Genomic DNA, 24,702 nt, shown 5'->3' with positions numbered 1-24,702 from the left:
AAAGCTACAAGTGAATGGCAGTAGGCAATCGAACTACGCCCTACCAGGTGACTGACAGTTGAGGGACTTCACTTAAACTGAATACTGTTGCAAGTTCACTTGAGTATGCACTACCCACTTTAACTAATGTCACTAATGTTATTCAGTTGTCATAAAGGAATGATCACCTTCGTTCTACCTAGACCATATGTCAAAATAGTCATGTCCATGACCTCCGGAGGCAGAACGACCTGCGTTAATAAATAGCAGAGAATGCTCCCGGGTCAGTCTCCTATCCTTGAACGCCTCAGGATGGTCCGAGCGACAAGGATAGCAATCTCTTATATGGTGAAGGGTATAGTGTTGATGTGGGGTTATTTTAATTCCAAAGGCAAAGGGGACTTTATCAGGGTGCATAGTGTCCTGGATCCATGAAATAACTGGCCTTTAAAAATAAAAATCCCCTATGGGAATTTAACATGGGCGTACCAATACTTATGACCCCTGTATTTTAAGGAAAACATTTATTTATTTACATTATTCATTCACAAAGAAAATTGATGTCTATAAAGGTTGAATATTTCCTCATTGTTTCATTTAAGGCATTAAGATCAATTTCCAAAAGATGATTTTACATTTAACTTTAAGCATGTGTTCCAATACTTTTGGAGGGCACTGTATATTTGGAAAGAGTCATTATTTGTGTTTGAACAATGTAAGAGACATTTGGTAAAAAGACATTGTCTAACATGTTCTTTCACATTCCAAAATCACCCGGCAATGGATGTTTGTTTATTTTTGTGATCAGGTGTGGTACTCGCCAGGTTAACCTATCGTAAACCATGTGATTTACCAGAAGCACCAAGACAAACCCGGAAACTTCTACTAATGAAATGCCACGTTTTGTGAAGACGTAAGCTAGCAATGGCATATATAACAGGTTTGTTGAAGCAAACCATGCAGGATGATGGTATCTGTAACTTTTTGGGCAGTTCCCTTTTGAATGGCATAAAACCTCTGTATCCAGCTGACTGTCAGGAGATACATTTGGGCAGTGACATGGAGCTGAAATATGACTCAACATGCTGGTAAGGATGGCATCTCATTGGTGATATAAATCATATGTGATAGAATTTCTGAAACATATTGCAGAAGTTCTTTAACTCTTTCCTGTTTAGTTTGATTGGATAAGGAAGAATTCTGTGAAATATTGAAACACATTTGACAAGATACTGTATGTTTGTAAGAAAAGTTTGATACACACTCTGATATTTGAAAGCCTGCCACTTTTATACCAGAATTATTCAACGTAATCAAGACATTCTATCTGTTAACATTCATGTTTCAGGACAAACACAAAACATGCAGACTGACTGAAGAAGGAATGTCTGAAGAGATTCATATGGAAATATGATGAGATAGCATCAGGTATTTTCCACATATTTTCCTTGTATGAATATATGCTCTTTGAACAATCTTGGGCATATGCCAATGTGTAGTAGTACTGGTCATGGATGAAATGATGTACAGTGCAAGATAGAAACAATGCTGAAAAATGTCTGATGGGCAATGTCTTAAAGGAATAGTTCGGAATTTTGGATATAGGACATCATTTCCAACTTTACCGAGGTGATATAGGTCGGTGGAGACCGTTTTTATCGCGTTTAACCCCTTCCTTCAGTTGCAGCGTTCCCCTTTGCTAACGCTGGTATCTGAGCTAACGCATTTCAACGGTAACATCCAAAACAGTCTTACTCACTCCACAGCACACCCGAGACAAGTCAATTAAAACGGCAGGCTATCGATATACATGTCCGTGTTGATAGAATAATTTTAGAAATAAAACGGTAACACTTTATAATAATGGTACATGAATTCTCATGAACTAATGCATGAATTAATGCATGAATTACGCATTAGTTAATCCATTAATATATCATGAATCATTATGACTTAACATGAATTCACTGATTGCCATTAATGAATTAATACATAAATAACTCATCATCTTAAGCATTAAGTACGGTTGGCACATCATCATGAATCATGATTAATTAAGCATGATCATGATGACTTTTTGTCAGACAAAATTTTGGACATCACTGTCATGGAGAAAAAAGAAAAGTAATTACACATGAATTCATGTTAACTAAATGACATGAATTATCATGAGTTAATTCATTAACTCATGCATTAATTACACATGAAAATCTCATTAATAAACATGAATTAATAGTATGTCATTAATGACATCAGGTATGGACAACAATTCATCTTGAGCATTAGGTACAGTGGGTAAATCATTATGAATATGATCAATTACACATGATCATGGTGATTTCTAGGTTTTTGAAATCTGCTCAAGGGGTAAGTAAACTATACATTAACTCATCATGAACTAATTAAGACCATTTTCAGAGAATATCGAAGAATCCACATCGTTCAAATATAGGCATGTCCTCATTAGCTAAGCATTATCTTTTCATTAGTTAATCATGTCTGTGGCCCCTCAGATAAAGTGATGAACAGGTGGTGCTTTAAATGCATGAAGTTTGAAGTCATGCAAAAATGGTCAATTTACATTAATTAATGATGAATTACTCATGAGTTCATCATGTTTGTGGCCCCTCACCTAAAGTGGTAAATGGACCCTTCTTTATCACTGGCCAAAGAAGTGATTTTAAAAAGAAATAAATTGTTATATTACATGAATCAAAGATTAAGTGCTCATGAGTTCATCATGTGTGTGGCCCCTTAACTGAAGTGGTAAACAGGTGTTTATTTAACATTGATGAATAGTGTTATTAACAATGAAGAAACTGATATTTAATTTGTTATTTTTAATTCCTGCCAACAGACGCATCAGTGCATGAATCCTACACACATCAAAACACTACTTTTCATACAAAGTTGTAGCACACGAACAATGAAAGAAACAATCCAAGGTTCAACTCAAAGGTTTAAACCTATAAACTTATTTAAAGTTCAACCCAGTCTCATTCTCAAAACGTTTCCCTGGGAAAATGTTTGCAGACCCAGCAAAACGTACCTCTAGGTACATTTCCAAAACGTACCTCCAGGGACGTTTCTGATGCCAGCAGGGGGTGCTAAAGAGCGACGTTTACACATTGTTTACTACAGTTAGGTCTGGTCAAATATTCAAATGTAAACATGACAAATAAAGTATCACAGTATCAAATCCCTCACAATACAAAAACAATGTCATGGTGAGAGCAAATTCAGTTCCGTTGGATTCAAATAATAAGCAAAGTCCCTTTTGGTATAAAAGAAAAAGTAGAAAGTCTCGTTTGGTATAAAAGTAAAATTCAAACGTCCCTTATGGTATTAAAGCAAAATTCAAAAATAGTTTCCGATGTGCTCCTTCCTGCGTGGGAAAATAACTGCTTATCCGTAATCCACGTGCGATGCTGGAAGTTCACGCAGACGGGGAAGAAACCTTGCAGCAGTTGGCCACACATTCCAAAACGTACCTCCAGGTACATTTCCAAAACGTACCTCCATGTACATTTCCATATCCACTGAATCTCTATCCCGTAATAAGAACCAATCTACACAGAAAAGAGTAACAGTTACCATCAGACATTTATTTTCTATGAGATCTCATTTAAACTTTCTTTTCTTATAGCATCAAACTCTCAACAGGCATAACGCCGTAATACTGCCATAAAAGGAGACAACATCTCAGCTGCAGCGTACTGATAACTAGCACAATTGAATAGAATAGAATAGAAGAATATATACTTTCTTGATCCCGTGAGGAAAATTTGTTTCTCTGCATTTAACCCAATTTAACCGAATTAGTGAACACACACACACACACACACACACACACACACAGTGAGGGGAATCACACACTAACCCAGAGCAGTGAGCTGCCTGCCCAACCAGCAGCGCTCGGGGAGCGGAGAGGGGTTAGGTGCCTTGCACAAGGGCACTGATTTCAGCCGTGGTGGACTGCTCGGGGATCGAACCGGCAACCCGGTTACAAGTCCGAAGCCCTAACCAGTAGCAGCTACAACACGGCTGCCCCAATAGTTAGCCAGCACGGCTAACAAACCTTGAGCAGACAGTATGTACATATAAATAGTTCGGAAACACACCCGTAATTCACAAGGAAAATGTACAACAAGACATGTTTCACTTTAAAGTAGCCTATCAACTAACTGTCGAACTTGCATCAATTGCTGCAAGAATATCACAACGGGAGTTCAATGAACACATTAGCTATGCAGATTTACGTGAGTTACATTAAAAGTTTAAACCAAAACAACCAAAGAAAATGTGGAACTACCACTCAATTTCAACAAATACAAGTGTCTAGTGTTGCAGTAAATGCTTCAACTGGGTTTGTGAGCTTTCTAAGTCTCCAATTCACCGTAAGATTGACTATTCACATGTAATCCACTAACGTGATAAACAATAAACTTACCGAAGCTCTTCTCTTGTTAAAACAAAATGGAAAGATCCTCTTGGCGCGATATATAACAAAGTAAAGTTAAGAGGTAGTAAAAACGATTACTCAAATGTTTAGTTATAATGCAAGCACTTCTCTCAAGTTCGAAACCGTGGCGTCCGTTCATTCATTCCAGAATCTACCTAGAGAGGGAAATTCAAATTTACGCGCATGCGCGGTGCATACTGGCACTGAATCTACACGGCAGGTTCGAATCCGGCTGTGTGCAGGGCTGAGCCCTGAGCCTAGGAGCGAAAGTCGAGCGTGATAACTATTGAGCTCAAATCTCCTGCTACTTGATATTTATGTATATATGCCCAGCTTTTCACAGGTCCGAAGCCGACTGCGTGCCGAGTCTGGGATTCATGATGACTTGCGAGGCTCAGGGCTCAGCCCTGCACACGGCCGTATAGACCCCTTCACAACGGATAAACATTCGGAGTGGCGTGACGTCAGTGGCGGCAGAAAAGTTAGACGGCCATTGAAAAGCACTAGTAATGCGGCTAAAATTAGTCCGTAATTAACCTTTGATGAAATGGCTAACGATATAAAACAGTATGTACATACACTCAGTGTACGGGATTGGGAGGATTATTTGAAAAAACTTTGAAAAAACGTACGTTATCAGGTGGGATCATTCTGACAGATCCCCATTCTAAGTGAATGGAAAGAAGACGTAGCAAGATTGCCCTCCGTTGAATGGCCAGATATTTATAATTACGTTATTGAAAAACCGAGCGTATACAGTAAGGAGAAGTGGCGGGTGTATAGATCATTGGATATATAACTATGTCCCAAATGGTCATGGCTAAGATTTACAATACAATGACATATCGGAGGAGTTTAGCGTTGTCGCTGATGGCAGTTGATGGTTGTTTTGCCGCCAGCGAACGTAGTGACGTAGGCTCAGCAGGGGTCTATAGACCCCTTCACAACGGATAAACATTCGGAGTGGCGTGACGTCAGTGGCGGCAGAAAAGTTAGACGGCCATTGAAAAGCACTAGTAATGCGGCTAAAATTAGTCCGTAATTAACCTTTGATGAAATGGCTAACGATATAAAACAGTATGTACATACACTCAGTGTACGGGATTGGGAGGATTATTTGAAAAAACTTTGAAAAAACGTACGTTATCAGGTGGGATCATTCTGACAGATCCCCATTCTAAGTGAATGGAAAGAAGACGTAGCAAGATTGCCCTCCGTTGAATGGCCAGATATTTATAATTACGTTATTGAAAAACCGAGCGTATACAGTAAGGAGAAGTGGCGGGTGTATGATCATTAGATATATAACTATGTCCCAAATGGTCATGTCTAAGATTTACAATACAATGACATATCGGATGAGTTTAGCGTTGTCGCTGATGGCAGTTGATGGTTGTTTTGCCGCCAGCGAACGTAGTGACGTAGGCTCAGCAGGGGTCTATTCGAACCTGCCCTGTAGATTCAGTGCCAGTATGCACCGCGCATGCGCGGAAATTTGAATTTCCCTCTCTAGGTAGATTCTGGAATGAATGAACGGACGCCACGGTTTCGAACTTGAGAGAAGTGCTTGCATTATAACTAAACATTTGAGTAATCGTTTTTACTACCTCTTAACTTTACTTCGTTATATATCGCGCCAAGAGGATCTTTCCATTTTGTTTTAACAAGAGAAGAGCTTCGGTAAGTTTATTGTTTATCACGTTAGTGGATTACATGTGAATAGTCAATCTTACGGTGAATTGGAGACTTAGAAAGCTCACAAACCCAGTTGAAGCATTTACAGCAACACTAGACACTTGTATTTGTTGAAATTGAGTGGTAGCAGCTAGTTCCACATTTTCTTTGGTTGTTTTGGTTTAAACTTTTAATGTAACTCACGTAAATCTGCATAGCTAATGTGTTCATTGAACTCCCGTTGTGATATTAGCTTGCAGCAATTGATGCAAGTTCGACAGTTAGTTGATAGGCTACTTTAAAGTGAAACATGTCTTGTTGTACATTTTCCTTGTGAATTATGGGTGTGTTTCCGAACTATTTATATGTACATACTGTCTGCTCAAGGTTTGTTAGCCGTGCTGGCTAACTATTGGGGCAGCCGTGGTGTAGCTGCTACTGGTTAGGGCTTCGGACTTGTAACCGGGTTGCCGGTTCGATCCCCGAGCAGTCCACCACGGCTGAAATCAGTGCCCTTGTGCAAGGCACCTAACCCCTCTCCGCTCCCCGAGCGCTGCTGGTTGGGCAGGCAGCTCACTGCTCTGGGTTAGTGTGTGATTCCCCTCACTGTGTGTGTGTGTGTGTGTGTGTGTGTGTGTGTGTGTGTGTGTGTGTGTGTGTGTGTGTGTGTGTGTGTGTGTGTGTGTGTGTGTGTGTGTGTGTGTGTGTGTGTGTGTGTGTGTGTGTGTGTGTGTGTGTGTGTGTGTGTGTGTGTGTGTGTGTGTGTGTGTGTGTGTGTGTGTTCACTAATTCGGTTAAATTGGGTTAAATGCAGAGAAACAAATTTTCCTCACGGGATCAAGAAAGTATATATTCTTCTATTCTATTCTATTCAATTGTGCTAGTTATCAGTACGCTGCAGCTGAGATGTTGTCTCCTTTTATGGCAGTATTACGGCGTTATGCCTGTTGAGAGTTTGATGCTATAAGAAAAGAAAGTTTAAATGAGATCTCATAGAAAATAAATGTCTGATGGTAACTGTTACTCTTTTCTGTGTAGATTGGTTCTTATAACGGGATAGAGATTCAGTGGATTTCAGACCAACTACGATGGCGAGCCTGTCCCAAGAGATTACGCGTGTCGACCACCCACCCAGCAGCACCCCCTGCTGGCATCAGAAACGTACCTGGAGGTACGTTTTGGAAATGTACATGGAGGTACGTTTTGGAATGTGTGGCCAACTGCTGCAAGGTTTCTTCCCCGTCTGCGTGAACTTCCAGCATCGCACGTGGATTACGGATAAGCAGTTATTTTCCCACGCAGGAAGGAGCACATCGGAAACTATTTTTGAATTTTGCTTTAATACCATAAGGGACGTTTGAATTGTACTTTTATACCAAACGAGACTTTCTACTTTTTCTTTTATACCAAAAGGGACTTTGCTTATTATTTGAATCCAACGGAACTGAATTTGCTCTCACCATGACATTGTTTTTGTATTGTGAGGGATTTGATACTGTGATACTTTATTTGTCATGTTTACATTTGAATATTTGACCAGACCTAACTGTAGTAAACAATGTGTAAACGTCGCTCTTTAGCACCCCCTGCTGGCATCAGAAACGTCCCTGGAGGTACGTTTTGGAAATGTACCTGGAGGTACGTTTTGGAAATGTACCTAGAGGTACGTTTTGCTGGGTCTGCAAACATTTTCCCAGGGAAACGTTTTGAGAATGAGACTGGGTTGAACTTTAAATAAGTTTATAGGTTTAAACCTTTGAGTTGAACCTTGGATTGTTTCTTTCATTGTTCGTGTGCTACAACTTTGTATGAAAAGTAGTGTTTTGATGTGTGTAGGATTCATGCACTGATGCGTCTGTTGGCAGGAATTAAAAATAACAAATTAAATATCAGTTTCTTCATTGTTAATAACACTATTCATCAATGTTAAATAAACACCTGTTTACCACTTCAGTTAAGGGGCCACACACATGATGAACTCATGAGCACTTAATCTTTGATTCATGTAATATAACAATTTATTTCTTTTTAAAATCACTTCTTTGGCCAGTGATAAAGAAGGGTCCATTTACCACTTTAGGTGAGGGGCCACAAACATGATGAACTCATGAGTAATTCATCATTAATTAATGTAAATTGACCATTTTTGCATGACTTCAAACTTCATGCATTTAAAGCACCACCTGTTCATCACTTTATCTGAGGGGCCACAGACATGATTAACTAATGAAAAGATAATGCTTAGCTAATGAGGACATGCCTATATTTGAACGATGTGGATTCTTCGATATTCTCTGAAAATGGTCTTAATTAGTTCATGATGAGTTAATGTATAGCTTGCTTACCCCTTGAGCAGATTTCAAAAACCTAGAAATCACCATGATCATGTGTAATTGATCATATTCATAATGATTTACCCACTGTACCTAATGCTCAAGATGAATTGTTGTCCATACCTGATGTCATTAATGACATACTATTAATTCATGTTTATTAATGAGATTTTCATGTGTAATTAATGCATGAGTTAATGAATTAACTCATGATAATTCATGTCATTTAGTTAACATGAATTCATGTGTAATTACTTTTCTTTTTTCTCCATGACAGTGATGTCCAAAATTTTGTCTGACAAAAAGTCATCATGATCATGCTTAATTAATCATGATTCATGATGATGTGCCAACCGTACTTAATGCTTAAGATGATGAGTTATTTATGTATTAATTCATTAATGGCAATCAGTGAATTCATGTTAAGTCATAATGATTCATGATATATTAATGGATTAACTAATGCGTAATTCATGCATTAATTCATGCATTAGTTCATGAGAATTCATGTACCATTATTATAAAGTGTTACCAATAAAACTAACCTTGCAACTCAATGATTTATTAGATTTTGAGGGACTAGTTTCTCAAAATTAATCCGCCACTGCCATACAGGGAACAAAGTACAGTAGGCTATTGCAATGCGATGCAAGGTTAATTTTATTTCTAACATTGTTCTATCAACACAGGCATGTGCATCGATAGTCTGACGTGACGTTATAATTTATTTGTTTCGGGTGTTCTGTGGAGTGTTTTCAGTGGCTGGCTGGATGTTACCGTTGACTTGCGTTATCTCGGCACCAGGTTAGCACGAGATGAATGCTGCAACTCAAGGAAGGGCTGAAAATGGTCTTCACCAACCTATATCACCCCGGCTAAGTTGGAAATGAGGTCCTATGTCCAAAATTCCAAACTATTCCTTTAAGTCTAGCTAAAGCTAATTTAATAACTCTATTGCCAGTGTGACATCATTGGGAAGACATTGAAGTGCAAACATTGCTGAGTCAGCTCAATGCTGCCATAAGCCTCACAATAGCCGTATTTCATGCACACAACATTTGTACATTGTACTGTATGCTGGTAAACTTTGCACTTTACCTGACAAATACATTAGGGCCCTATACGATCTAAAACAAAATATGTAAAAGCAGCAAAACATCATATACAATTCTTAGGTCATGTACAATGTTTGACTAATTATCTGTGTTAGGCTTATTTGAGCTTCTATTTAAAGGTATACTATGCAACGTTTTTCAGTTAATCAATTCGTTCCATATAGTGGAGCAGATTAATTGCATATTTCAAGAGAATCGTTCACTTTGGTATAGAAGCATGAAATTTGGCACAGATACTCTCTAAGGGTCACTTTTTGGAAAAAAGGCGCTGGCCACTCAAAAATTCAAAATGGCGGCCATTTTTTCAAGATGGCCGCTATTTCTGTCAAATGCTCATTATGTCGATCGTTCAAACTGTGATGAAGACATAACATTTTGTGAAAATACTCTCTTAAGGATGTTTCATGGAGAACGGTGCTTGTCCCTCAAAAAAATCAAGATGGCCGCCACTATTTTTCAAGATGGCCGCCATTTCTCTTAAATCCTTACCTCAATTTATGAAAGGATGATGCTATCATCAAGATTGGTACAAACCTTCTTCAATGAACATTCTCGTGGAAAAAAGTGTATGCCACTCAAAAATTCAAGATGGCCACCATTTTCAAGATGGCCACCTTTTCTGTCAGAGTTCAGTTTAAAGGTATACTATGCAACGTTTTTCAGTTAATCAGTTCGTTCCATACTGTTATATATGATTAAATGAGTCATTACCGGTCGAACTGTGGTTTTTTTGGCCGCTCTAGTGGTCTGTAGCGGTAGAACCACGCTTGCAACTTCAGGAGACCTCGGGCACGCACCCATGCTCTACTCCAGGAAGTGTCATGTAAAGTCTCATGAAAAGGCACGGCAGACTGACCGATTGAGGAGTTTTGTAAAATATACACGCTAAAGCTGTAGGGGAAGCTCTGCAGAGAAATATGCAAGCATAAAACGAGCGAAAATGAAAAGTGAAAGCGAAACCGGTGATGAAATCGCCAATCCTGCACACTGTAAATTCTAACATTCAAATTAATAAGAAATATTAAGTAGGGTTGACTCAGTTTTTACCAATCTGTCGAGAATACTCACTTTATTTGAGTTAGTAGTACTTTGGGAGCGAAAATGCAAACCAACTAAATAATTTTAAGTTCAGGTCACTCACAAAACACTAGTCCAACTCTTGGGCATGCGCAGAAGCCTCTGGCAGAAACCAACCGACACGACACGACACGACAAAACACACATGGACATCGCTGGAGTACTTACATGTTCATTTGGTGAGTAAAAGTTTGAAATCGATTTGCTTTCTTTATATATGAATCATTCAACGCTAATTAAGTTTTGTTCAGCATATGTCGATGTCTATGTGACTTGTGCCTGCCGTGATTTTAAGTATCATAGCCTAGCGTCTAGCTATCGCTAGCCCAACGTTTGTTGCTAACGTTATCTGTTAGAAACACTAAACTGTAGATCTACCAAAGACTCTTTTCGGACGTGGCTCATGTGTTTTCATCACTGAAAACGATTATTTCTAAAAACTCCAAAGCCAATAACTCCAGTTTCACGTTTGCAAGTGTAACAACAGCTAAAGGGAATGAAGCATGATTAGTATGTTTGACTTCCATATTAGCTAGCACTAGCATTTTTTCAACTGGAATTATTGCAGCTTGGTCATTAGCTCTGGCTGCTAGCACTAGTTCTTTTCATCATGGTAGCAGCTACAGGAATTCCTTTCAAATTCTTTGATTTGATGTTATTTCATAACAAAGAATGTAGGCCTATTTTGTCTGAGCAAAAACATTAGTTACTAATGTACTATTGATATAATTGAGTAAATGTCATTGAGCTTGGTGTTAACATGATCTTTTCTCTTATAGTGATGTTGTCAAGCAGACCAAATCCCTGAATGAACTTGTAAGTACTGCACTTTTCGTGCTAATAAGAGATAAGGCTATTTGCTAAATGTGCAGTTTGTGTCTTGTGAATGTCTTAATCTTTATTGTCTTTATCATTAGACATCGACTGTGATAGCCCAACGCACCTGTCCTGAAGGGAATTCCTGTTTTACATGGATCAAGTCCAGCGAATTCTACAGCACAGCATTTGTAAGTATACTTGGAAATAATAATAATAAAAAAGCAAGTTATCATATCTAGTTATGGTTTATGTATGTATGTATGTATGTTATGCAATGCACATTGGAAATTGCCACTTATTCCGCATGTTTATATTGTCAATGTCTTTGGGTGAGGAGGGGGCCCATTGGACATTTTCCAAAATAGTTTAAAGTGTTACTGTGGCGGTAAGCAAGCACTTCGGAAATAGCATTTTTAACAAATAATATTCAAAACAGCACCAAACCTCATCAGTAGCTTGCTCAGGGTCCCTACACATAAATCGAAGCACCAACAACATAGTTAGCGAACCCGTAGTTTATGACAGAAAACACTTACCAACTTGTCCTCTACCAGCTCCTCCAACCCAGTATCATAAGGTTTCGTTGAACTGTCACATTTGGTTCATCTGTTATTCCTGCTGGGGTTGGATGAGTTGGTAGGAGGACAGTTGGTAAGTGTTGACAATTGGAAAGTAGATAAGTGTTCAGGTGGACTCATATTGTGGTCACAGCTTTGTTCATTAGTAGCAACACATGATAACAAGACTTTCTTTTGCATATGTCTTCACAGGACGCTGTGACTGATGGGACCATCTCATGTGTTGATGTGCTCACTGTTCTTGGGGAGATTGACGGCTAACATCATTTCCAGGGTCCAAGCTGCTGTCAGGTGTTATGGTGGCACCTTATTTCTGCTTGATATAATATAATATTCATTTTCTGCTTGATATTATTATATAATAATTATACTATTATCATTTTACTGTGGAGTCCAAGCACTCTTACTTTAAATATGTTGTAGTTTGCTATGTGAATGCTAAATAATTAAAAATAAAGAAATGTTGTGATTAACCTAAACCAACCTTATCATTTCATTTTTTTGTTAGATGTTTTTACATACATTGCTTGTATAGTCATTGTGTGTAAACTAAACCAGAAGTCAGTAGTACACACTTAAAAATGTGAGCTAATTAAGTATTATTTACTCAGAAAAAACAAGCTTCCATGAGAACTATGGGTTCTTGGTATATGAGTACTAAGAACCATGAGCTAATTAAGTACAATTTAGTTAAAATGAATAAGTTGTATTTACTTAGAAAGTCTAAGTTATTAAGTGTTACTTACTCAGAATAAACAAGCAGTGTTCACTTAAAAAAATGTAAGTTCATTGAACTTACTTTTTTCAAGGCAATGAGTTTGCGTACATTTTTTAAGTAAAGTCAACTTATCAAAATTTACAGTGCATAGTATACCTTTAATGTGTAAAGGAAGGTTGTGGTTAATAAAGTGAATGTTATTACACAACCAGGGCACACTGGTGACTTCAGTGCCGTGGAACTCAACGTGGGGTTCAACATTTAATTTAAAACAATTTGTTGATGTCCCCACACACACCAGGGAACACACCTTGGACCTGGTCATTACAAACTCTCACCAACCTGCAGGTGTATGATCTAGGTGTGTCTGATCACAAGGCCATTTCTATGGATCTGCAATCCCCATCCAGCCTCTCCAAGCCTAAGCAGAATATATGTTTCAGAAACCTAAAAAACATACACCCAGAACTCTTGGTAGCAGACATTCAACATCATCCATCTGAGCAGCCTCCTGGATCTCCATGTCCCTGTTAAAATCAGAATGGTCACCTTCACCTGCCCAGCTCCATGGTTCATAAATGAGCTTTGTAAAATGAAGGCAGCAGGACGGGTCCTTGAGCGGCATTTCAAAGCCTCTGGCCTCACTGTCCACAAACTACCGGGAGCAACAACTCAAATATTCATAGTCCCTCGAAGATGTATGATCACAGTTTTACTCCGATGGCATCAGAAACAGTCCAGGAAATTCCAAGCAGCTTTACTCCACTGTCAATCACCTTCTGAAACCCCCCCCCCCCCCCAACACACACACACACACACACACACACACTTACTGCCATTACAGAAGAGCAGTAAAATAAATTCATGTTTTTTTAAAATTCACTCTGCCCTTTCTGGGTCCTCCCACCCTAACTGTTCCTCCTACATCTCCCAACCCCTAAACTGCTTTCCTGAGATTTCATCTGAAGAGGTGCAGAACATCATCAGGAAGATGAAATCCTCCACCTGTCCCCTGGACCCTCTCCCAACCTCCCTGGTGAAAACCCATATCACTGTCCTTACCCACCTGACCACCACTATTATAAATCATTCCCTCCAAACTGGTCACGTTCCTCCTGCCTTAAAAATATGCCATAATCAGACCATTGCTCAACAAACCCACTCTTGATCAAGAAGACCTGTCCAAGTACTGGCCCACCTCCAATCTTCCCTTCATATCGAAAGTGCTTGAGAAAGCAGTTAACACCCACCTTCAAGACCACCAACTCTTTTAATTTCAGTCCGGTTTCTGCTCTCCCCACAGCACAGACTGCCCTCATCAGAATCAAAAATGACCTCCTCATCTCATCTGATGGTGGCTCTCCCTTCCTTCTCATCCCCCTGGACCTTTCTGTTGCATTTGATGCTTTTGACCATGACATCGTTTTAAACCGGCTCCACCGTACGACTGGACTCAATGACACTGCTCTCAGTTGGTTCAAAACATACCTCACAAACCGGACAGAATACATCTCCCTGGGTCACTCCAGATCAAATCCACACACAGTCACCTGTGGCGTCCCCCAGGGTTCAGCCCTTGGCCCCTTTCTCTTCATCCTCTATTTCACCCTTGGCCAAATCATCAGTCAGCAAAAAAATCATTCTGCTGCTATGCTGATGAGACACAGCTCTATGTAAATGCCACAGCTGCAACCCCATCCTCACAGTCATCCCATCAAAACAAATCATCTCCTGTCTGGAGGAGATAAAGGTATGGATGGAGCACACCTTCCTCCAACTAAACAGCCATCCTGGTTGCCACCCCTCAGCAAACCAAATCATCATCCATAACCAGCATCACCTTTCCTGGCTCAAACATCCCCCTCTCATCAACAGTCACAACTCTTTGTGTAAAAAAGGACTCCCAGCTCACCTTTGAAGCCCATATAAATCACCTCTGCAAGACCTTCTACCACCTCCGTAACATTTCCAAACTCCACCCCATTCTCTTTCAGATGCCTAAAAGCTGTCTCATGCCTTTGTCTCCTCCAGATTGGACTACTGTAACATACTTCTCATTACGATCCCTAGCAAGAGTCTGCAGAGACTTACATCCCAAAAGTAGAGAGAGTACATCCAAATCTCACCCCAAAAATCAACCCACAAAACACAACACACTCCCTCCGCTCCACTCACTCACACCTCCTCATACCCAGAACCAGACTCAGGACCATGGGAGATTGGGCCTTCTGTGCTCCTGCCCGACATCTGTGGAATGCTCTCCCTGACACCTTCAGGGCATCACAATCCACTGACTGTTTCAAAAAAGGTGTAAAGACATTTCCTTTTTCTAACAGTGGTCCCTCCACTCTGTGGACTGCACCTTGTCATGGTGGAGAGGCTTGTGGTCTCTAATGAACCTGAGAGCTATGCCGGCATGGATTTTATATCCCTGGCAAGTTTAACCAAGCCGGATAGGTCAAAGGAGCGGAGGCAGACAAAGCAGACATTATGGCTATTTGACAGAAATGGTGGCCATCTTGAAAATGGTTGTCATCCTGAATTCTTGAGTGGCACGTACCTTTTTCCCCAAAAACTGTTCTTTGATGAGTATTTCTGCCTTGCATCACCATATGAAAAATTTAAATAATTAATATTGTACAGGAACGGTGGCCATCTTTAAAAATAGCAGCCATCTTGAATTTGGGACAAGCATCTTTTTCCATCCATTATCATGTCCTTTAGAGAGTATTTACATCAAATGTTATGCTTGGATCACTGATGAATGATTTATAATAACTATTGAATAGCAATGGCGGATTTAAGAGAAATGGCGGCCATCTTGAAAAATGGTGGTGGCCATCTTGATTTATTTTTAGACATGCACCGTTCTCCAAAAAACATTCTTAAGAGACTATTTTCACAAAATGTTGTGCCTTCATCACAGTTTGAACGATCAACATAATGAGCATTTGACAGAAATAGCGGCCATCTTGAAAAATGGCCGCCATATTGAATTTTTGAGTGGCCAGCGCCTTTTTCCAGAATAATGGCCCTTAGAGAGTATCTGTGCCAAATTTCATGCTTCTATACCAAAGTGAACGATTTTTTCACTAATCTGCTGCACTAATACTGTTATATATGATTAAATGAGTCATTACCGGTCGGACGGTGTTTTTTTCGGCCGCCCTAGTGGTCTGTAGCGGTAGAACCATGCTTGCAACTTCAGGAGACCTCAGGCACGCACCCATGCTCTACTCCAGGAAGTGTCATGTAAAGTAGTGTCAGAGATTGGCCCTTTCTGAAACGGATCCCTACTCACTTCGACTCGGTTAGCGAGTGAACTTCCTTTTCAAGTCCACTCGTGGGTGCGGAGAACACTCGCATTTGAAGGGTTAGGGGGTTAAAACAGCGCTACATTTCGGATGTGCTTGAAGGGAGAAGGAAGTTGACGTCATATTCGTTTTCATAGAAATTATGAAGGCAATATATATTAAATTGCCAATTAAGATGTTCTGGACACGCCTGTGTATTAGGATATACATCCCTCTTCTCTCCTTTCATTACTATGAGTGAGGAGTTGCATTTTATGCTTTATTTAACATCAAATTATAAAAGTGCTGTAAATGCGACCTGCACTTGTGTTTAAATATTACGGCCTACTTCTGTACGATCTTGCACATTTTACTGAGTATCAAACTAAACATGAGTTGTTACAATGTAGCTTAAATCACGCTTTTGTCTGTAAATGCTGTCATACGGACCAAAAAACAACTTGCAGGGAGATACGCAAGCTGCATGAACACTTGAAAACGGTTGCACCTGCGTTTCAAGACAGCATCCATGCTGACTTGCTCCTGGAGGCGTGGTAGCCCCTCTCCCTAGGCACTTCACTCGACTCAAAATTCGTTTCGGATGATACTTAATGTGGCGGACCCTCGCGTGAACGCGCAAACGAAGTGGAAGTGTGTAGGACTAGGGTTTAGGGGCAGGTTTCGGAAAGGGCCAATGTCTAATAAGGGGAGAACGACCACTCGCTGAATACTTCCGCATGGTAGGCTACTGCAACTAGAGGGCGATCGCGAGCAAGTGGAGAATGAATGGAGGTGAATGGAGTTTCTCCTAAAATCCACTTTTCTCTGGATATAATTTTTTTGTGTAGAAATCGGAATGTTGCATGTGAAAGGGGGGTCAAGGAAAATACACACGGCTGTATTAGATTTTTTAAGTCCCTTAATTGCTCTGTAAAGCCTTTCAAACGTGTCAATGACGTCATTCATTAGCAGGGTGCTAGTGTGTTATGGGCAACAACGACCAAGCCTGTGAGAAACCAAAGGGCCATATAATTGTTCATTCGACTTTCGACCTATAACCCATATTGAGCTTGCAGAGACTAAAATCCAATCTTCGATTTTTTAATGACAATCAGGTGAAACAGACCAATTTAGCCGTCTAGCCCCATACACCCCCATTGTTTGATCACTTGCTCGTGATCGCCCCTAGTGGAACTGCAACAGGAACTGCAGGTACAATGCTGGTACAATGGCGTTAATAACGAGTGGACCGGCTCTCCATAAATGGGCTCTGGTAGTGTTAATTTCGTCGAGACGAGACGAGTATGTTCGTCAACGACCTTTTTTTTCGAGATGAAGACGAGACAAAGACGAGACTGAAGCAATGTCCTGAAACACTGACTTAAGACTATAATAAAATGCATTACTGTTGACGAAAAAAGACGAGACTAAAATGTTTTGCATGATATAAAAACTAAGATAAAATCTCTCTTCGTTTTTGTCTACAACATGAGAAGACAGAATATTTACCTGTTAATAGTTCAAAATTTTCCAAATGAGTTCATGCACAGTAGCTTTCCTGTAGGCTAGGCTAGTCCCAATATAGGGCGCTAGGCTAAGCTACGCAGTGTTGCTGCAAGACCAAACTACATGCAAGCGCACCGGAGATTTCTGCCAGAGTTAGCAAGCTAACTACAATGCCACAACACGACATACTCATAAGTTGCAGCTTCTCTCATACATATACAAATCAACATCCCTCAGAATATCCATAAGACTATATTCAGCAAGTAATGTCAACTATTTAACTAGTGTAAGAGCGGGTGCGCACATCTGAGTGTTTCAAAGCAGGTGCTGGACTCAAAAAAAGGCAACAGTAAAAGAACAAAAAAGTCCGCACACTAGGGCTCCAAAATGATTTCTTTTTTTCTTTTATTCACCACATGTGGTGAATAAAAGAAAAAAAGAAATCATTTTGGAGCCCTAGTGTGCGGACTTTTTTGTTCTTTTAACTATTTAACTAGTTACACTGATGATGCAAAGTTTGCTAGCAACTTAGCAAGAAAGCTAATGAAACTAATATGGCGTTTAGGATCTAGTATAGCGGAGTAAAACATTTGTAGGCCTACTTTGGGTCTACTGCTGTGAGATGTGTGAAGCACAAAGCTGACTGTCACTATTTTTGACTAGCCTGGGTGTTCCCATACTGCCTTGCACAGTGATTTCTTTCACGCTGCTAAGGCAGTCTGGAAACTAACGCCCACATTTTCGCCGGATGTTGGCGACCAATCACAGAACAGGGGAGAAAGCAAGACCATGATGAGCAATGCACAGATGCATTTGATAGACATCCGTGGCGCCCAATGAACGGATCTGGGCATTTTTTCAAATACGAGAAAATGAACGTCTGGTTGCCAGACCACTCTCATTTGAGAAGTGGTAGGCGCTAGCCAGGCTAATTTTTGACTGAAATAGTAGCCTATTCAAAAGTAATTTGTTATATAAAAAAGACTAAAATGTTTTGACTAAACTTGACTAAGATACCTTGAGTTTTCTTTTGACTAAAATGAGACTAAAATTATGAGACTTTTAGTCGACTAAAACTAGACTGACAAAAATGATATTTAAATGACTAAATATGACTAAGACTAAAAAGAAGATTTCGTCACATGACTAAGACTACGACTAAATTAAAAATAGGTGACAAAATTAACACTAATGTAAAGTCTCATGAAAGGCACGGCAGACTGACCGATTGGGGAGTTTTGTAAAATATACACGCTAAAGCTGTAGGGGAAGCTCTGCAGAGAAATATGCAAGCATAAAACAAGGAAAACAAAAAGTGAAAGCGAAACCGGCGATGAAATCGCCAATCCTGCATAGTATACCTTTAAATTATGGAAAAAAGTATTAATTGAATGACTTGGGAAACTTATTTTGCTGATTTTATACACAATGCTCCTATTGTATATGCCACTTCATCATACTGTATTAGACACTGTTGGCTGACGGCACCTGCTATTCAAATTAGAACTATGTTAGGATGTACTGTTTCATTACTGTAACTAGATTATACAGTGAGTGCCATAAGTATTAGAACACAAGCTAAAGTTAACTAAAAAGAGGAATATAAGAACATCTTTTGGAAATTGAATCTTAATGCCTTAAATAAAATAATGAGGGAAATATCCAAACATAAGGTCACCAATTTTCTTTGTGAATAAATAATGTATCGTAAATGAATAAATGTTTTTCCTTAAAATACAGGGCCATAAGTATTGGAACCTATATGTTAAATTCCCATAGAGGCAGAAGATTTTTATTTTAAAGGCCAGTTATATCATGGATCCAGGATCCTTTGGAATTAAAATAGCCTGACATCATCACATACCCTTTACCATACCTAGAGATTGGTATGGTATTTTCTTTTCAGTTAGTCTATTAGCTGGTTTGATTTGCAATGAGCTCAATGAGAATGAAATCAGCTATCTCTTTTTTTCTTACTTAAGGCATTAATTTCCAAAAGATGATTTTATATTCCTCTTTTTAGCATGTGACACTCACTGTATATTCCGCCACAGATTCCAAAGACATAATGACAATGCATTGAATTTCTCTATTTATCTTGGATGCAGAAAATGGATGCAACTGATTATAAGATGGACTTGAGCCTTCCTAGACGTCAGAGTTTGATACAAAACATCCATTGGAAGAAAGAAGATGTGGAAAATCTCTCTGAAGCTTTAGTGAAACGTTTCAAATGGCAAAACCTACAAACTGGACTCATGGACACATGGATGGCAAAAATACTACATACGATAGAAATTCATCAAATTGATCTAGATCTAACATTTGGGTCAGATGGTTGCAATGTAATCGAGTTGGTGAATAACAACGATATTGATGATGACAATCTCTTAAGCATTTTAGGGGAGGCCAGAGAAAAAAGTCTTGAGGAAATTCTTGAAGACCTCTCTGAACATGGAGTTGATTTACATTTGATTGACAAGGTGAACACGATTGTGTCAAATGTAACTAACCAGAAACCATTTCTGAAAGGCAGCATGGAAAGTTATCTGTTTGATCTGTGCAAACAAGTAAGCGAAGTGAAGAAATTGAATCCTCGTATCATTCAAATGGTGAGTTGGTGCCTCCTGGCTCTTTCTGAGTCCAGTTACCTGTTGCAGGTGCGCACAGGAGAGGGAAAGTCATGCATAGTGGCCATGTTTGCTGCATACAGGGCCTTAAAGGGCCAGAAGGTCGATATAATTTCCAGTTCCCCAGTACTTGCTCAGAGGGACGCAGAGGCTTGGAAGCCCTTCTATGAAAAACTTGGTCTGAAAGTAAACCATAACACCAGTACATCAGATGAAGAGGACTTAAAACAATGCTACAAATGTGACATAGTGTATGGCACAACAGACAATTTTGCAGGTGACTGGCTTCAACACCATTTCATGAGGAAAAAGGTAAGGGGGGACAGACAATTCCATTGTGTGATTGTGGATGAAGTGGACTCTCTTATGTTGGATAAAGGTCTGGAGATGGTGTACCTGAGCAGCAAGATGCCGGCCATGCAGGATCTGAATATCATTTTGTCAAGGATTTGGCTCTTAGTGAGTCAGCACGAAAAACTAAATTGTGGGAAAACAGCAGGGCCCATCCAGCCTTTTATCAATTTTCTACAGGAAAACAGTGATATTTCATCTGAGATGAACACACTTAATATTTTGAAGGTGGCTGAGGACAAGGGTATTTTTCCAAAGGGATTTTCTGAGGACATGAAACATCTCAACGCTGAAAACGTAATTCAAAAACTTGAATGTGTTGACAAAACTGTGATCATTGACTTTTTCAGACTGGCTGAAGAAACAAATCCTAACTATTGCTTCAGATTGTTTTCTGAAGAGGAGGATGGGACTCTAAAGAAGCTGATCAGAATAGAGGATGGAGAAGTGGGAGACCGCCAAGAGATTCCGTTACTGTTCCTGAAAGGAGGTCTAATGAGATATTTGTTCTCAGATAGACAGACACTCTTCAACTGGGTTGAGCAGAAGATTAGAAAGGATCTTCAGTTTACTTCCCCTGATGTAACACCTGAAAACTCACCTATCATAGGCTTCCAGCATTTGATTTATGACAAGCTGCGGGTTTGGGTAGAAAATGCCTTTAGGGCCACAGAGATGGATCTAGGTGATGAGTACATTATACAGGCAGACACTGTGGTCCCCGTAGACTACCAATGCACAGGTGTTATTCAAAGCAACATGAAGTGGGGTGATGGGCTTCAACAGTTTTTGGAAATGAAACATCAGACCAAGGTTAGCAACATGACGGTCATTACAAACTTCATGTCCAATGTGAGGCTTTTTAAGATGTATGAGAGACAGGTGTTTGGGGTCACAGGAACCTTGGGGAACAAAGAGGAAATTGAAATGCTTCAAGAACTCTATAATGGCATGCATACTTGCACCATGCCTTCTTTCAAACGAAGGAAACTTTTTGAAGAAGTGGGCAACATTTTGAGTGAGGAGGGAGAGTGGTTGAAAGCAATCTGTAGCGCTGTCAAAGAAAAGGTCAAATCCACGCATTATCGAGGAGAGAGAGCTGTACTAGTCATCTGTGAGACAATAAACCGGGCATTGACTATTGAAAAAGCCATTAAAGAATTAGATCAGGAGGTCAACCTTAAAACTTACACAAAGAACTCAGACTCCCGTGAAGTCACTGAGAATCCTATTCAAGCAAGAGATGTCATTGTAGCAACAAATCTGGCTGGTCGGGGAACAGACCTTCAAGTCTGTAAGGAAGTGAACATGGCAGGAGGTCTCTTTGTTCTACAAACTTTCTTACCCCTGAACACCAGAGTTGAGCAGCAGGCATTCGGTCGCACTGGTCGCCAGGGAAACCCAGGCTCTGCCCAAATGATCATGTGTGTCAGCCATTTATCAATGTCAGTCATTGTTAAGATAATCACAAATGTTGTGCCAATCGAAGCTTTGAAACCAGTGTGCACTGATGGCTCTGATAATAAGTCATCGCAACAAATTGCAATAGCTATTGATGACCTACTGTCTTATCTGAACACTCCAGGAAAATCAAACATTAGTGCTGCAAAAGAAGCAAGAGACAGCGTAGTGGGAGAAAGACTGTCATCATACCTGAAAAGAGACATCCCTAAAATGGCCACGCGGGAAGATCTCTTCTTCGATTACCTTCAACTGCTGGATGAAATGCATGAAGAGAATAAAAACTCCAAAATGCTCAGTGAAATTGTCAAGTCGATGCATGAGTGTTGGGGACTGTGGCTTCTGACACGCTTTGATGAGAATGAATCAAAAGAGACCCTAAAGGTAAAATTTGACGAGGTCATGGGAAGTGCTCGAAAACACCTGGAGAAATGGCGGTCTCCATCCTCTGCCGTTTCTTTCAACATCAGATGTGGGAATGCACTAAGACTTGAAGGGCATTTCAGCATGAGCATTGAGATGTACTCCCTGGCATTGGAAGCAGATGATGAAGACTTCATTGCTTTGTACAACCGTGCACTGTCAGTAATGCAACAACAGGAGATAGGGTATGTCAGTGTAGCTTTGCGAGACCTTGAAAAAGCTGGAAAATCAGTGGAGCATGCCATAACTCTCACTGAGGAGACATTGACCAATGTGGTCATAACAGGGCCAAATCCACTCGCTGGAAACATCACAGGTTTCACCAAACAACTCTGCACACGTTTGCAAGTGCTGAAGCATTTGAAGTTGAACATTAATGAGGCTGTGAACAAGCTAATGGTAGCCCATAACATGGGTGGGGGAGTAAAGGTTACCCAGTGTCATGTGTTCTTTCTACTGGGTATAGAGTCTCTTTTGCAAGATGTTATTAAAGATTTTGTAAATGAGCTGGGAAACCTTCAGTCTCTAGGATTGACTCATATATTTTCCCTAAACACAACATTTTCACTGGCTGGATTTTTCTCAAAGTTGTTTAGAGATATTTAAGTATTGAACAACAGGTTTTGCAAGTAGTCTCAGCCAACTCAAAGTTAAACATTTGTTAAAACTTTGTTGTCTGTTTTTAACACAATACCGTATCATTCTGAACATTCCTGTTTTAATGCGATTCATATTGTTGGACAATTTTAGCTTTCCCGACCTATGAAATGAACTCGAATTGTGTTACCTTTACTAACCAATGAGATAAACTAAGATATTTCTGCCGCATGACAACACCATACCAGAGGATTAATGTTCTGGTTACTCTTAAAACTGTAATATGAAATGAATAGCATTTTATTTATCTGATATAAAACATAATTAATCTATCATAATGGTTGCCCTGTATTACACAATTATGTCTGTGATCTACATCTACAATTATGTGTCAACACTGCATGTCTATATGACCCAGGGAAATAAAATCACAATACTTACACAAAATATATTTGCTCCCTACCCAACCAACATGTCATTTTAAACATTTTGAGTTGGGTTGTCTTACATGTTGCTGTACATTTAAAGTTATGTACTGTGTGTGTGTGTGTGTGTGTGTGTGTGTGTGTGTGTGTGTGTGTGTGTGTGTGTGTGTTTGTGTACACAGTTACCTAAGTTGACTATAAAGAGGAATATAAAATCTTTTGGAAGTTTATCCTAATGCCTTAATAAAATACAAAAAAATGAGGAAATATCCAACCTTTGAGGACATCAATTTTCTTTGTGACTTAATAATGTATCGTAAATAAATACATGTTTTCCTTAAAGTACAGGGTAGTATTGGAGGTATTGGAACCCCTATGTTAATGACCTTCAATCTCTTTTGCAACATATTATTGAAGATTTTGCAGAAGAGCTGGTAAACAGTCACTATGATTAATCCAGGTCTTTTCCTTAGACAAAACATTTTCACTGGCTGAATTTATGTTTAAATTTAAATTGATGTTTAAGATATTTAAGGGTTGAAAATACTGTTTTGCAGGTGATCTCAGCCAACTCGAAGTAGCACATGTCACGTGTTTTTAGCACAATATCATTCTGAAGTCAGCATATATTGTTGTACAATTCCAGTTTTGCTGATCACTGAAATGCACTGAAATTGTGTTACCTTTATTTGGAAAAGCAATAGCATAAACTAAAATAAGTTAATTGCTGCCACAAAACGTTGTTTAATGTCTTGTTGATAATGATGGCTCATTCTGAACTGAAATGTTTTTTTTTCCCTCTGATATAGAACATGTATCTAATGGATGCTGTATATTATACAGGCATATGACATATAATCTTTGGCCTACATTTACACAGTATTTCAACACTGCATGTTTATAATGCAGGGATATAAAATCACAAATTTGCTCGGAGACGGGAGAGGCTTGGTGCACATTAAAACAGTTGGTTACATAATGATGTCTGTGTGTTTCTGCAAAGACATTTACAGGTTTAATGTAGCCATTTCCTTAAGACCAATCTGTGTAAAAAAGCCTATTTACATTTTTGAGCATTGTGAGTTGGGTTGTTTTATACTCTGCTGTCAATAAAATGTAGCCTATATGTTGTCAAAATCAATTTAGAATCGCAAGCAAATTCAATGGTCCACATCCAGTGACAAGAAAAATAGGACATTATGTGATGGTGATAATAGGTTGCTAGCTAGTTGTTCCTGTATACAGACACATCACCACTAAA

The 24,702-nt window shown here is 39.4% G+C and overlaps 1 protein-coding gene across 2 annotated transcripts; it reads left to right on the top strand.

The window, feature by feature from the left end:
* Positions 1–938: 938 nt before the first annotated feature.
* On the top strand, positions 939–23,665 carry LOC134059489 (protein translocase subunit SecA-like). 2 transcript variants are annotated; one of them, XR_009935059.1, is made up of 3 exons: positions 939–1,067; positions 1,328–1,407; positions 7,154–7,920. XR_009935059.1 is itself a non-coding variant. In XM_062515923.1 (3 exons), exon 3 carries the CDS (start codon positions 19,666–19,668, stop codon positions 23,023–23,025), a length of 3,360 nt encoding a protein of 1,119 aa, XP_062371907.1. In that variant the 5' UTR covers positions 939–1,067; positions 1,328–1,407; positions 19,663–19,665; the 3' UTR covers positions 23,026–23,665. The 2 variants fall into 2 exon arrangements, 1 of the variants encoding a protein (XP_062371907.1); XM_062515923.1 differs by lacking the exon at positions 7,154–7,920 and adding an exon at positions 19,663–23,665.
* The last annotated feature ends 1,037 nt before the right edge of the window (positions 23,666–24,702 follow it).

The sequence above is a fragment of the Sardina pilchardus genome, chromosome 16 (assembly GCF_963854185.1).
Source record: "Sardina pilchardus chromosome 16, fSarPil1.1, whole genome shotgun sequence".
NCBI lineage: Eukaryota > Metazoa > Chordata > Actinopteri > Clupeiformes > Clupeidae > Sardina > Sardina pilchardus.
Note: the sequence above shows the minus strand (reverse complement) of the source record. Positions and strands in the feature narration are given on the sequence as shown.